Here is a 13,553-nt window from a genome sequence, read left to right as displayed (position 1 = left end):
ACTATTCCAGGTACCTCTAAACAATGCCAGCATGGGACTCCCTAGAAACAAGGAGACAATAACTCAATACAGCAGGAATTCCTCCAGCTGGTAACTACAAGGCCTCCAAAACAGGAGCTCACTTAAAATGGGACTGCATAGAGGAAAAAAACATATTTAGGGAGGAAGCAACTCCAAATGGGTATTCTGCATTAAGTCACAGGTATGGCTAGAGCCTACAAGAACCTTGAGCTTTTTTTTTTTTTCTTGAGATGGAGTCTCACTCTGTTGCCAGGCTGGAGTGCACTGGCACAATCTTAGGTCACTGTAACCTCTGACCCCCTGGTTCAAGCTGTTTTCCTGCCTCAGCCTCCTGAGTAGCTGGGATTACAGGCATGCACCACCAAGCCCAGCTAATTTTTTTGTGTGTGTTTTTAGTAGAGATGGGGTTTCACCATGTTGGCCAGGATGGTCTTCATCTCCTGACCTCGTGATCCGCCTGCCTTGGGCTCCCAAAGTGCTGGGATTACAGGCGTGAGCCACTGCACCTGGCTGATCCTTTCTTTTATAAGGACACCTACCACTGGGCTTAGGGCTCACCCTAAATCCAGAATGATCTCATCTCGAGATCTGAACTTAATTGCATCTGCCAAGATCCTTTTACTTTTCCTTTTTCTTTTTTGGCATGTAAAACAGTGTTCATTCTTTCAAATAAAAATATACACAGCAAAAGGATTATGACAGTCAAACAAGTTACCATATCCATCTCATCACATTGTTACTTTATTTTTTTGTGATGACAGCACGTGAAATCTACTCTCTTAGCAAATTTCTAGTCTACAATGTCATATTATTATCAACCAAGACCCTTTTTCCAAATAAGGTCACACTCACACGTTCCAGGGGCTGGGACTTAAACGTATCTGTTTGGAGGCAACTACTCAACTCACCACAGTTTCCAACAAACTAGAGAAGAAAATTCATTATTTACTTAAATAAACATGGACTGTAAATGTTTTGTTGTATTTGATTATTGAAAGTCCCAAGACAGCAGGAATTCCTCCAGCTGGTACCTACAGCTATTCCTGTCAGAGCTGGTGTCCTTAGACAAGTTACCAAGCCTGCCTGATCCTCAGTGCCCTTATGTGTAAGACTGGGACAATCCCCCACCTGGTAGGTTGTTGTGCAAGTTGACAGTGATTCATTTAGAGTGTCTGCCCCCAGCTAATGTCTCGTTGACAGGCCCTAGTCTTCAACGGCTCTGAGCAACATGTTCAACAGCCACTCCCCAGGAAACAGCGTTCAGTTATTTCCTGATTCAGCCATTAGTAGGATGTGTCTCGGGTATTTAGAGAAAAAAGAAACTAAAATAGCAGGCTTGCTAAAGGTAAATAATAATCAGACTCGTGGGAGAATTCAGGACTTGGCATCATGAGAAGAGCCTGTCGTATTCAAGATGGTCACCTGTGACCATAGTTCTCCAGTTATCCCAGGAATCATCAACTTAAATACACCATCTGTCACTACCTGGGCACTCCCCAGGACACAAGCTGCATCTTATTTATCTTTGCATCCCCCATGCCTGGCACAGTGTCTGGCACCTGAGTCATGCAATATGAACTGACGGATGGATGATGGCACAAGCCAGAATGCTCAGGGAACTTCAGCTCTGATAATCAATAATCACATGGACAACTACTGTTTATTGAAAGTCACAATACTAAGTGCTTTACATATACTGCATGAATTACATAAGATAATTTATGTTATCATTTTGGCATAGCTGCTGCTCCAGAAATGTGACTGATCATCACCACTTATTTTAATCTTCATTCCAACCAATAATGGAGGCATTCTTCTTCCCATGTTACACAGCAGGAACTGAGGCACAGGGAGGTGAAGTCACAGAGCTAATACCTGGCAGAGCCAGGGTTTGTTAGACTTCAAAGACCTGTCTCCTTTTCAGCTACATTGCACAGCTTCTGATTCACAGTATTAAGTCTTTGTTTTAAGGTGTTCACACATCTATAGTCAGACTATAAACTGGAGGCATGGGGGGACGTATATGTATATGCATGTATATATGTATGTATATGTATATATGTATACATATGTACTATATGTGTACACACACACGCAACACCTGAATTGAAGAAATAAACTAGAGAGAACAATGACCTAAACAATGGAGGGTCCCAGGGAGCATGGAGCATTCCTTTGTCCTGAATCGTACCGTGCAGGGGTAAAGTATCACATGTTACGCTCTGCCAAGCTCATGAAAGCAACACATGCAATGTTCTATAAGCTCCAGAGCCTCATCCAGGGCTTATTACTTCCTGTTGAATAATCTTGTTTCTAAGCCAAACGCCGTAAAGTGAAGAAAAATGGACTGCGCTTAACATTCCTGTACCAGTGCTTTTCTCTGCACCTAAATTCCCAAAGACAGTGAGCAGGAAACATGACTGGGGGCATTAAGAGAATCCCAGCCATGAACTTACAGGAGGAATGGATGCTGGGGAAGCTTTTGCGGCCCTCGGACACCAGATCGGGGTCACCTGTGCAATGCATTTCCGAGTTCATCACTCCATCTGGAAAGCAGCGGTAAAAGAAATCGGGGCGAGGTCTACAAAAGACACCATGGACATTTTCAATATAAAATGCTGCCATCACAAATGACCCCAAGCTGACCCCCCCAACTCCCCACTGCCCCCAGCTCCTTCCTCAGCCCCCTTGGCCGTCAACACTGGAGCTCCCCACAGAATACTCTAGACACAGCCATTTGGGGAAAAGCTCAGGCTTTAGTGTCAGAAAAATCTGAGTTGGCACTCCCACGTACCACTTACTCACTTTATGACCTTGGGAAGGTCACTTGGTCTCCCCCAGCTTCAGTTTCCACATCTGTAGAAGGGGGAAATCAATACTGACCCAAAGCTGAGGTCCTGAGGATAAAGTGATATGACTTACAGGAGGCACCTAAGCAGTGTCCTCTGGCCCAAGTTCCTTGTTTGACAGGTGTGAAAAGGAAGGCTTCATGCCACCTGTGGACTAAAAGTTACTTCCTGTCTTGATCTACCACTCTATTGTTGGATATTGGTATGGATTGCTCAAATGCCAATCCATAGGTCTCATCCTGAAGAGAACGATAAATAAGTAATCCTATTTATCTACTGCTCTACTGCTTGATCTATTTCAGAGGTTGCCTCTGAGATCCAAGACTCCAGGCTCCTCGTGTCCATACATCCTGAATTTGGGCAGCCGCTTGCCCTTCCTGAAATGGCAGGCCTCACCTGGCCTCACTGAGAGACCTTGAATACTCAGCTCCATGATGCAAAAGACAGTGCCCCAGGTTGGCCTCTCTGGTCTAGGACATGGGAAAGAGACCTCTAAAGGGACATAGGGGTGGCCTTGGGCCTGAAGTCGAGCCTCTTGCAGCAATCACAGCTGTAGGAAGTCCTGAGTGCTTACTAGGCTTCAGACACAGTGCTAAGCTCCACACACCCACTGTGTCATATAATCCTTAGGAGAACCCTGAGGCAGAGCCTGGAGCTGTCTGTATTTTACAGGTACAAAAATGAAGGCTCTTCATTGCTCAAGGTCACACACATCCGGTAAGTGGCAAGGAAAAGCTCTGAACACCAGCGCCTGGATCTTCATGCTGACACACTTCACCCCACGCTTTACTGCCTCACTCGAATGAGGGTCCTCACACAGGTGGGTGATGGCCTATCACCTCACATTCATACTCAACTAATCTTCGCTGAGCACCTACCACGGGTGAAGCTTAGCTAATGTTGGAAACACAGTGCCTGCTTTCTGAGCACTCCAGGTCACAGTCCTGATCACTGGTCCTTCAGCTCTGCAACTCAGGTAGGGCCTAAGCAGTCTACCAGAACAGCTGGGGTACTGTCTCTCCAGTACTCAGCCAGTGTTTCTCCAAGTATGGATGTCCACCTAATGCACCAGAACCTCAGAGGGGCGAGGCCTGAGAGTGAGCACTGGTCAGGGCACACAAAGTTAAGGGAACACAGCAGCAACAGGCCCTGTACTGCCTGATTTTTATCTATCTCCTGCCCCCTCAGTCCCTGGCCTGCATCCAGTAGATAAAATAAATACTAACGTTCTGAGAGGGGATCTAGTGTGTCCCAGGCCAACAGCCAGCTAGAGTTAGTTAGGTCTTGAATTCAGATGTTTTGACTGCTCATGTCTGTAGAGACCAGCTCTTCACCAGAGCAGTCAGAAGAGAAGGAAAGATAAATGGAAAACAGAAATCATTTCTCAGGGGCAGTAAGAGAAATGTGCCATAAGCCAAGGCTCAAATGCCAACCCATATGTCTCATCCTGAAGAGAATGATAGGTAAGTAATCCTACTTATTTATTAGAGGCCAAAACTGACAAGTGAGTGGGTGTCCTGGAAGGCCCTGGGCTGGCAGGGGAAGGATCTGAAAACACCAGCAGTGAGGTTTGTCCCAAAAGAAAGTATGGTCAGTGGCCCTTCCTTGCTAGTGATCTGCTTGTCCCACAAGAAAGTATGGTCAGTGGCCCTTCCTTGCTAGTGATCTGCTTGTCCCACAAGAAAGTATGGTCAGTGGCCCTACCTTGCTAGTGATCTGCTTGTCTCACAAGAAAGTATGGTCAGTGGTCACTTCCTTGCTAGTGATCTGCTTTCTAAAATAGTGAGTTCATAATTCAAAGGAAAGATCTGTGCTAAGGATGGAAAGCTCAGAAGGACAACGATTTAAGGGAGACCAGATGAGCTCAAATCTGTCCCATCCAGTGTCCTCTGGCCCAGCTTCCTATATAGATGACCCTGACAGTCTAAGTCACCATTTCATTCTTCTTGGAACTTACCTTCCCACTATTAATTTAATAGTGTTTGTGCAGACTCCATTCAAAGCAAGAGCCAAGGACACCGCTACAAAACAAAACCAACAGACAGAAAAATAGCAAGCTGGCTCTCAAATCAAAATCATCATCATCATTATCATCATCATCACTGTTACATTATAATACTATTTAATGACAAGAGAAATATGAACGAATACTTTGAAAACAGAGATACGTTTGGGTTGCTACAGCAAAATATAATTAAGCCAGGACTTTGGAGAATGACTCATAAAATTCTAGGCCCCTGTGACATGAAATTTATCTCTCCTCCTTGACTGAAATTTTCACAATCACAGAGGAGCTCATCTATCATTTTCTCGCCTGATATGAACAGATTTAATACCACAGCATGTAGAATTTCTTTTACTGGTAGCAAGAAACATAACTTTTTTTATTTCCTCCTGGCAACCTTCTCAGACATAATTCTAATCGGAGCAGCTGCTGGAATCCTACTGCAGAAAAGGACATTCCCACTCGGCAATTATCTCATTATTGACCCATCACCGGCCGACAGCTGTCCATTTGTTATCAAACAAATCACTGTTTCTGTGAAGGTGCAGAGTCCAAAAGCCTCACTGGGTTTGGAGGTCTGCCCAGGCGGTGCTTTTTGCCATCTAAAACAGCAAGAACTTCTGGGATACATTATTTGACTATACAGAGCACAGGAACTTTCTCCAAACAGTTTGGGAAGACTTTGCCAGATGCAGCACAGATTGTCCCGAAGGCGGCAGGTAACATGAGTCACAGAGCTTTCACTGCAAAAATGTTGCACTTCTCTCCTGTGGTTTATCGAGAGTGCGTAAAAGGCAAAGTCATCACCATCAATGTGATAGAAGGTCAAATGCCTCACCGAAGAAATACAAACCTATTGATGCCCCATTCCACTGCTTTGTTGAATAATAAAGCATGTGAGCTACCATTTCCCTTTGGCAAATATTAACTGTTCAATACTAGCTGAGATCTATATAAGAATATAGCAGTGAATGGGGGCATTTTTGGGAAGAAGCTGCCTAGGGCAACTCACGGCCCATTGAGAGAGACAAATGTGTTGTTCTATGAGCAGAAAGTACTCCGGAACGGCCAACATGGTCACTAAGAGTACGAGCCACAGAGATGGGAACACAACCCAACCTGCTTTTAACAAGTTATCTGAAGCAGAGAGAATGGGAGGGACACATTCAAATGAACATCTTTGTCAAGGGGAAACAAATCACCTAAGTGTGAGATGGGGGCAACTGGCCATATCTGAGCATAGCAGAAAGGAGGGACAGGCCACAGACTTGGAGGGCAGAGCGTGAATCAGCCGCACAGCACTGCCATTAAAACACTGAGCATGCAATGGGGGTGCAGAAATTGGAACTGAATATGAGGGAACTTGGAAAGATCCACTGATTGCATTCTGAACACATAGATCCTTCCTTCCTTAAATGCCAGCTTCCCTTCTCTCTGGCAAGCTCAGAGCACTGTGGAGAGGCCTGTCTCCAAGAGGGGAGAGCAAATTCTCTGGGATATCTTTGCCATATTCTCTCCACAAACCCTGATAATTAACAGGTTGTGAGATTGCCGCAAAATTATTGTGGTCTTTTCTCTGTTAGGGCTGGCCTGCCACGCTCACTGCTGTGTTTTCCCAGTGGGGCTGGACTCATTCTCATCCTGGTCCTAGCATGGCGTCTCTGGGAACAAGCATCCCTAGCCAATTCCCTATCGCCCCACGTAAATCTTGGTGAACTTCATACACAGCCACGGGGATCACTTCCCCAGCCTCTGAGCCTGGTGGGCTTATCGCAGCACAGAGCAGTTCTTTAAAAAGTCTGAAATAGCTGAGCTGGAAAATGTATGGATATGATATAACCATCTACAGTTGGCAACTTTCCTGTCTAATCCAAACACATGAAGGAAACAGAAAGGTAGGAAGCTGGTGATGATATTTAACATGGAGGTCATTTCAGCATTCTAGAAGGAACCCAAACTGCTTAATATTTTTATTGGAATAGCACAACCCTCCGGGGATCAATGCAGGAGCCCCTCATTGATACCAGAGAGAAGGCTGTGCTGGGATCAGACCCATGAAAGGCTGGACAAACAGGAAAATAAATGGCCCCCATCAGGAATACTTGTTCATTAACAATAACCCAGTGGGTGTGATTCATAAGGGCTGTTCTCTTTTTACAGCATCCCACAGCAGTGTGGGTTTGAGAGAAGAGTCAAAAAGACAAACCATACTGTGTCTGATAAAAAATTTCAAAGCAACATGTCCCATGAGTCGGCTTGTAAGCAGCCTGTACTCAGGACGCTACTGGTTATAAGCATTCCAGGGGATTAGAGGGCTTTTGTTGTTACTTTTGTTGTTGTAGGAAATTCAGCACTATCGTGCTTTTATAACAGGGTTCTCTATTATACAGACCTGACTGTTCTGCAGCCTGAATTCCTAAAAGCCCAGTGCTGCATGGGGCAAACCTCACTCCTCTCATCCAATGCCAGATGCACAAACATGGCCACTGTTTACCTGGAGATGAGGGCAGCACTTGGGATCCAGGTTTGGAAGCCTGGGTTAAAGTCTGCTGAAGACATCTGAGTAAAGAAGCATGCTGAGAACTAAACCTCCTGGTCGATAGAGTCCTGAATTCCAGACAACACTGGAAAATCTACAGCCAGTTTTCTGTCTTTGGCTTTTAAAGATCACCCACTCCCACCCCCTACTTCCAAGACTTCCTAAAAGTAGTGATTGAAAAAAAAACCTCTACACACAATGGGAGGCTGTTCATCATTTTTATAGGGCAGGCTCTCATTTATTTAGGCAAACAGAACATCCAATAATTCCACCTTCTCTGTTAACATATAGGAGACAGAGTATGACGTTCAATTTTGAAATGTCATCCTAAGGGAGATTTAGCTGAGAATGAAAAGTCTGGAGAAGGCAACTGTGAGCTACTTACTGCTGTGATGGCAGCCCCACTCCAAAAGCCAGCCGTCAGTGAGAATCATAACCATGAAAGACAGTTCTCACCCACAGTCACTTATCTTGAGACTCCATGCCAGGGGAGCCACTAGAATAAAGAATGAACTAAAGGGATTTCCAAATGAACTGAGGGGGCTCCCAACAGCACTTTTTGGAGACTATGGTGATATCCATCCAAACACTGCCTGGCCACTCAAGCCATGTGTGGAGGGACACCTACCTGCATCCTTGGAGAGTGTGACCTTTTTCCGCCTCAGCTGAGGAGACTGAAACCGGTCACCAAAAGTCCAAGCCACACAAGGGCAGCCTGTGGTACACACCTGACCTGAGGGAGGGCATCCACAGGCTGGCCAGGGACTCATGGCTTTTGTGTCCAGGCTGGAGAAATGAGCTGAGCCAGAGACTCTGTCTAGGAAGTCTGGACCAAGAAACACAGTGAAGCTTGGTGGGTAGGCATCGAAGTTGAACAGGCAGACAGATTTGTGGCAGAAATCACCACCACCAAGCCTCACATAAACCAGACATGGGGCAGCAGAAACAAAGTTGAGGCAGAGGAATTAGGCTGGGAGTGTGAGGAGAAGAGGCAAGGCACATTGCAGTGGTCATGAGCCAAGAGGGAGGTCTCCCCTCCTGATGGCCCAGCTCCCCATTCCAGTCCCTGTGAGGTGCCTCTGAACTTTCCCCCCTTTTTATTGGATGTCTGTGAGATTGCTTATCAGAGCCCTGTAATTAAACCCCTAATTTATTTGAGCTAATTTGAGAGGGATTCTGTTCCTTTCAAGTAGATAAGGCCTAACAGGAGCCTGGCTATATAGGAAGCGTTCTCTGTGCTGCTTTAGGGCAGGAGCTGCTGCTTGTCCCACACTCCCTAGATGCAGCTCTCACACTCACTCCCTTACCATGGAAAAGGGAGGACCATATTTTGCTACATTTTCATTTCCCCAAAGCCCAATAATTAACAAACAAACATACCCTTAAGTGAAGGCTCTCATTTTCCAGACTTACTATCCCATTGAATGGTAAGTCCATATAACACACCAAAAACAAAATTTGGGCTGAGGATTTGGGTAACTTTTAGGTGACGTGTCAAAAAAAGAAAAAAATCAACCTGATTTGGTTTTTCTCATGGTCAAAAAGCTGAAAACCTGGCTACAGCTTAGTTTATTTTGTTTGCTAAACCAGCCAAGTCATTTTGGCTATCTCTTATTGCTGTCATTTACTCAGGATTTGATTAACATGAAGACCAGAAAAACATATTTAATCTTGAAATGTCAAACCCTTGTCCCATGCAGACATGGCTCGGCTTGGGAAGAATTTATAACAATGATGTTATAATCAATGACAAAGATCATAGCACTCTTCATGTAATAATGAACACTTAACTACCAAAATGTCTTCAAATCTAAGATGAGTTATAGAGCTTGTTTGTAATATCTATTTTATTTTACACCCACATTTGCCTATTATTGCCTCTAGCCAACAGCATTTGGTCGAGGAGTCTGTGGTTGATTTCTGAATTGCCCATAATGTGGGTCTATTAGCCAAAAATGTGAGAGTGGACAGTCGGAGGCAACAAAGTTTTAGATTTACTTTGCCTTACTGCCAAGAGCTACCCGGAGTCTGCGCCTGAGCAGCACAGCTCTCTGGTGTGTATGGGGTGTTACGAGCATTCAGCACAACGGACAGCCACAGTGGGCGGTCTCTGAATATCCTTCATTTAGGACCGCACATTGGCTCTTCTTTGGGCTTAAAGTTTATCTTTATCTTATCTTGTTCCTCCCCAGCTTAATTTGACCAAAAGAAAAAATCAGTTGGGTGTAACTGAGATTTCTTAAATGTGATCATCTAATTAAGGTCAGCCCCATTCCCTAAAGCAGGAACTGTGAATACTCTACCTAAGAAGGCTTCCTTAATTTCAGTCTTGTCTGTTCGCCGGATAATTTTCACCACACAAATAACAGCCAGGGGTGTGAGGAAAGAAATTGCCTGGAAGAAATAACAAACAATCCCTTATGAGGACATCAGTTTGCTATCAGAAGGGCTGACTGATAATTAGTTCCCGTTAGCTTCATTTAGACTCCCTGGTTGAATAATCTTACTGAACTCCTGCCCTCAAACAAAAAAAAAGGATGATGTATGTCTGTGTTTAGAGACTACACAGACTTTAAAAATGGAAGATCTGATTGTAGGTTATAATTGATTTGTAATTGCTGAGAGCCATGTTTAAAGCAGTGACTTTTTAAATGGAAAAGAATAGTCTATAATTACGATGAATCATGTCTGCCAGTAATTCCCCTCATGCTCTCCTCTGTGGAAGGGTGAGGAACCCTTGGCCTCCCACTCCTATCTCTCTGGAAACATGAGTGCATTTGAGACTCACTTAGAGTCAATCAATTCATTCCCTTTTGGTGTTCTTTTGTTGAATATTTATCTCTTCTGCAAAGCAGAGTTTAGTCCGTTTGTATAAAGACTCTCCTCTTCCCTTCCTCTACCCCCTTTCCTCCACATAGATGCTCAACTCAGACTTAATGAGTTAAACTGGTGGGATTCAGATGCAACCAACACTCATTACAAAACCTCCTGTGAGGTAGAAACCATGCTAGGAACCGTCAAGTCCAGGAGCCTCTTACATCCTCATGATAACTCTGTGACTGCCTCCTCCAGGCTTGAGGACTAGGTGATGTGCCTGGGAACATACAACTGGACAGGGGTGAGGCCAGGATTTGGGGACAAGGTTTCCATTCCCATATTGAGTCTTTATTCCAGCTTTCCATAATTAGTAAATTGTTTTTAAACCTTCCACCAACCATATAAAAGGCATTTATGTTACTTCCTCATGACTATAACATCTCAGGATAACAATATCAGAAGAGACTGAACATCTCACAAATCCAGAATTGGCCTAGCAGTCAGTGGTGGGAGGGCTGGGGTGTAACTGTTGACCAATAGTGTTCATAATTCTGGAAATCTCTCTCTCTGCTCTAGTAAGACATCACTTTTTGGAGATGGGCTTCCTGATGGGACTAAGGCATGGATGGAAGATGCTCTTCTTTTTTAAATGTATTTTTTATTTTTTTAGATGGAGTCTCACTCTGTCACCAGGCTGGAGCGCAGTGGCGTGATCTCCGCTCACTGCAACCTCCACCTCTCGGGTTCAAGCAATTCTCCTGCCTCAGCCTCCTGAGTAGCTGGGACTACAGGTGCACACCACCACGCCCAGCTAATTTTTCTATTTTTAGCAGAGATGGGGGTCTCACCATGTTGGCCAAGAACTCTTCTTTTATAAAAACAGAATTCAACCAAATGAATGCAGGCTTAGATGCTCCACACCCTTACTACAACCAGACTGCTAGAGTGCAAATTATCTCAAGGACTCCTCTTTGGGAACTGTCTTCAGAGGCCATTTGTATGAGACATGAAAAAAGCCCTCTCCTTACCTGCCACCATTTCTTTCTGACCAGAAGTGGTAGTAACCAGTTTGATGATTCAGCTGTGGCCCTGAATGATTTGGACTGTTTAAAAGTCAAATAAGCAAGTCTTGCCACCATGGAGGGTATTCAGGTGCTAAAGGGCAGATGCACTACAGGAGATTCAGAACTGCTACAGAGAAAGCAGAGGATTCCCCTGCGGACTATTCAGAAGGGCAACACTCCTGAGTTAAGAGGTCCAGTAAGTCTGTGCCATAAGTTATTGGGCAGCTCTCACACCTAAATAACTACACGGCTTGTTAAAGTACTGATTTCCTCAAACATGCTTATACAGCTGGTCTGGAAATGTACTTTTTTTTTTTTTTTTTTTTTTTTTTGAGACGGAGTATCACTCTGTCACCCAGATTGGAGTGCAGTGGTGCGATCTCGGCTCACTGCAAGCTCCGCCTCCTGGGTTCACGCCATTCTCCTGCCTCAGCCTCCCAAATAGCTGGTACTACAGGCGCCCGCCACCATGCCCGGCTAATTTTTTGTACTTTTTTAGTAGAGACGGGGTTTCACCGTGTTAGCCAGGATGGTCTCTATCTCCTGACCTCTTGATCTGCCACCTCGGCCTCCCAAAGTGCTGGGATTACAGGCATGAGTCACCACACCCGGCCTGGAAATGTACATTTTTAACAGTATCTCAAATGGTACTGATGCTGATGATTGAGAATTATGCCTTAGACTTTTGACTCATGCATTTAGTGCTTAAAGAACAAGAATTGAAGCACCACTTACTAAAGTCCAATGTTATGGTCAAGGCCAAAGAAGTCCTTGTTTCTCCAAATCCAAACATGAAGACTACCAGCTTACTGTTCTGTTTTCTGTCCCTTTAAGCACTGCATACAGACCAGGCAATGTGCTCCCAAATAGGAGAAAGCAACTCACTAAATAGTGGATGACCCAGTAATGACTCCACCAAGTCAGCGTTTATATAGGAGAACAACATGGATTTGAAGGAAACATTTCAAGACAATCCCAGCTGGTATAATCTAAGGTTAGGCAACAATGAAACCCCAGAAAAAAATATGAGTTGGGATGACTTTCCCAATGAGGCTTCCAAAGGAAATTCCAGAGCAGAAAATCACGGCCTACATAGGAGATGTGGGTGCCAGGTGGGAGGCGCTCAGGATCAAGGCCAGGTGTGCAGGTTGAAGAATTCATTAGAGCTGCCCAATGACTCCAAGCTCGTGGCCTGATGGCCCAGCGGTCTCCTTTAGAACTGCTCCCTGCCTCAACTTGCCTCTTCCTAATTGGACCCTCACCCCCACTTCCCCAACAAGGCTGGACTTAATTTAACTTATGCTGCAAATTTCCTAGGTAGATGCATATTGGTATCTTTTCTAGGACCACTATCAACTGCTCTTGAGCCAATGCTAAGCACCTAGGAGGGCCCAAGGCTCCCCACATCAAGGGCTTCCCAGGCAAGGGAATGCAGCCTTCAAAGTGCCATGGTTCCCACTCCAGAGTTGCTGCAGCAGAGGTGTCTGTGTGATTGCAAGATGTGGCTTGTTTCCTCCTCTCATCCTAAAAGCAATGGGCCCTGGTGTCTCATTCTTCTCCTGGAAATGTATCTGCCATATCCTTGGGCAGCACAGTCCATGAATCACAATGGATAGAGACATAGTTACATGTATCATTCACCCCCTTATACACAAACATTTTGTAATGAAAGTTGGAATTAAGAGGAACTTCAGAAGCCAACACATTAGGAAAACAACTTCCTCCTGGGGCAAAACATCTTGAACTGGGTAAAGGAGGAATGAAGAGAGTAAGCACCCCACCACCACACTTTCACTCAGCAAAGCAGATTGAATCGAAACCAGTGCATAAGCATTCCACTCTTCGGACAAAGGCCATTGGTAGCTGCGGTTCTGCTGCCCAGGCCAGGGGAGCAGATGAAGATGGACAGAGGGACGTAAAGTGGGGATGCTCCCTTGTACCTCCACACATGGGCAGAGGTGGAGGAAAAACATGAGCAAGCAAAATCTCCCTTGGTATTGTTTTCTCTTCTGTTAATGTTTCCATGGCTAATTTTAAAAGAATCAAATCCCAGGAAATCCTAGGATGAGCCCAGGGTAGGAAGATGGGGAGTGGTCAGAGCTTATTAAATGAGACCTGACAGAAAACAAAGAATTCCAGCCAAACACTGCTGCAGGATTCAGAGAACATATTGAACCCTTCTTGGACTTGAGTTCTGCTCACTTGTTATGAGTATGGGGCTGCTGAATGTACATACTTAGGTTAGAATAACAAAAGCT

At 44.8% G+C, this 13,553-nt stretch overlaps 1 protein-coding gene across 6 annotated transcripts in view; it reads right to left on the bottom strand.

Moving 5' to 3' along the window:
• The window catches only part of PLPP4 (phospholipid phosphatase 4), a 138,761-nt gene that overhangs the window by 68,413 nt on the left and 56,795 nt on the right, over positions 1-13,553 (bottom strand). For 3 of the 6 annotated variants that reach the window (XM_054436341.2, XM_063670329.1, XM_063670330.1), the window contains exons 3-5: positions 9,718-9,808; positions 4,828-4,891; positions 2,478-2,602 (exon numbers count right to left, since the gene is read on the bottom strand). The exons of 1 other annotated variant lie outside the window; for it this stretch is intronic. In XM_054436341.2, the coding sequence (XP_054292316.1) occupies positions 2,478-2,602; positions 4,828-4,891; positions 9,718-9,808 (280 nt within the window). Of the gene's footprint in view, positions 1-2,477; positions 2,603-2,826; positions 2,844-4,827; positions 4,892-9,717; positions 9,809-13,553 lie in introns of those variants that run through there. 2 more of the 6 variants (XM_054436342.2, XM_063670331.1) reach the window with 2 other exon arrangements.

The sequence above is a fragment of the Pongo pygmaeus genome, chromosome 8, assembly GCF_028885625.2.
Source record: "Pongo pygmaeus isolate AG05252 chromosome 8, NHGRI_mPonPyg2-v2.0_pri, whole genome shotgun sequence".
In the NCBI taxonomy this organism is placed as follows: Eukaryota; Metazoa; Chordata; class Mammalia; order Primates; family Hominidae; genus Pongo; species Pongo pygmaeus.
This window is presented reverse-complemented; position numbering and strand designations above follow the sequence as displayed.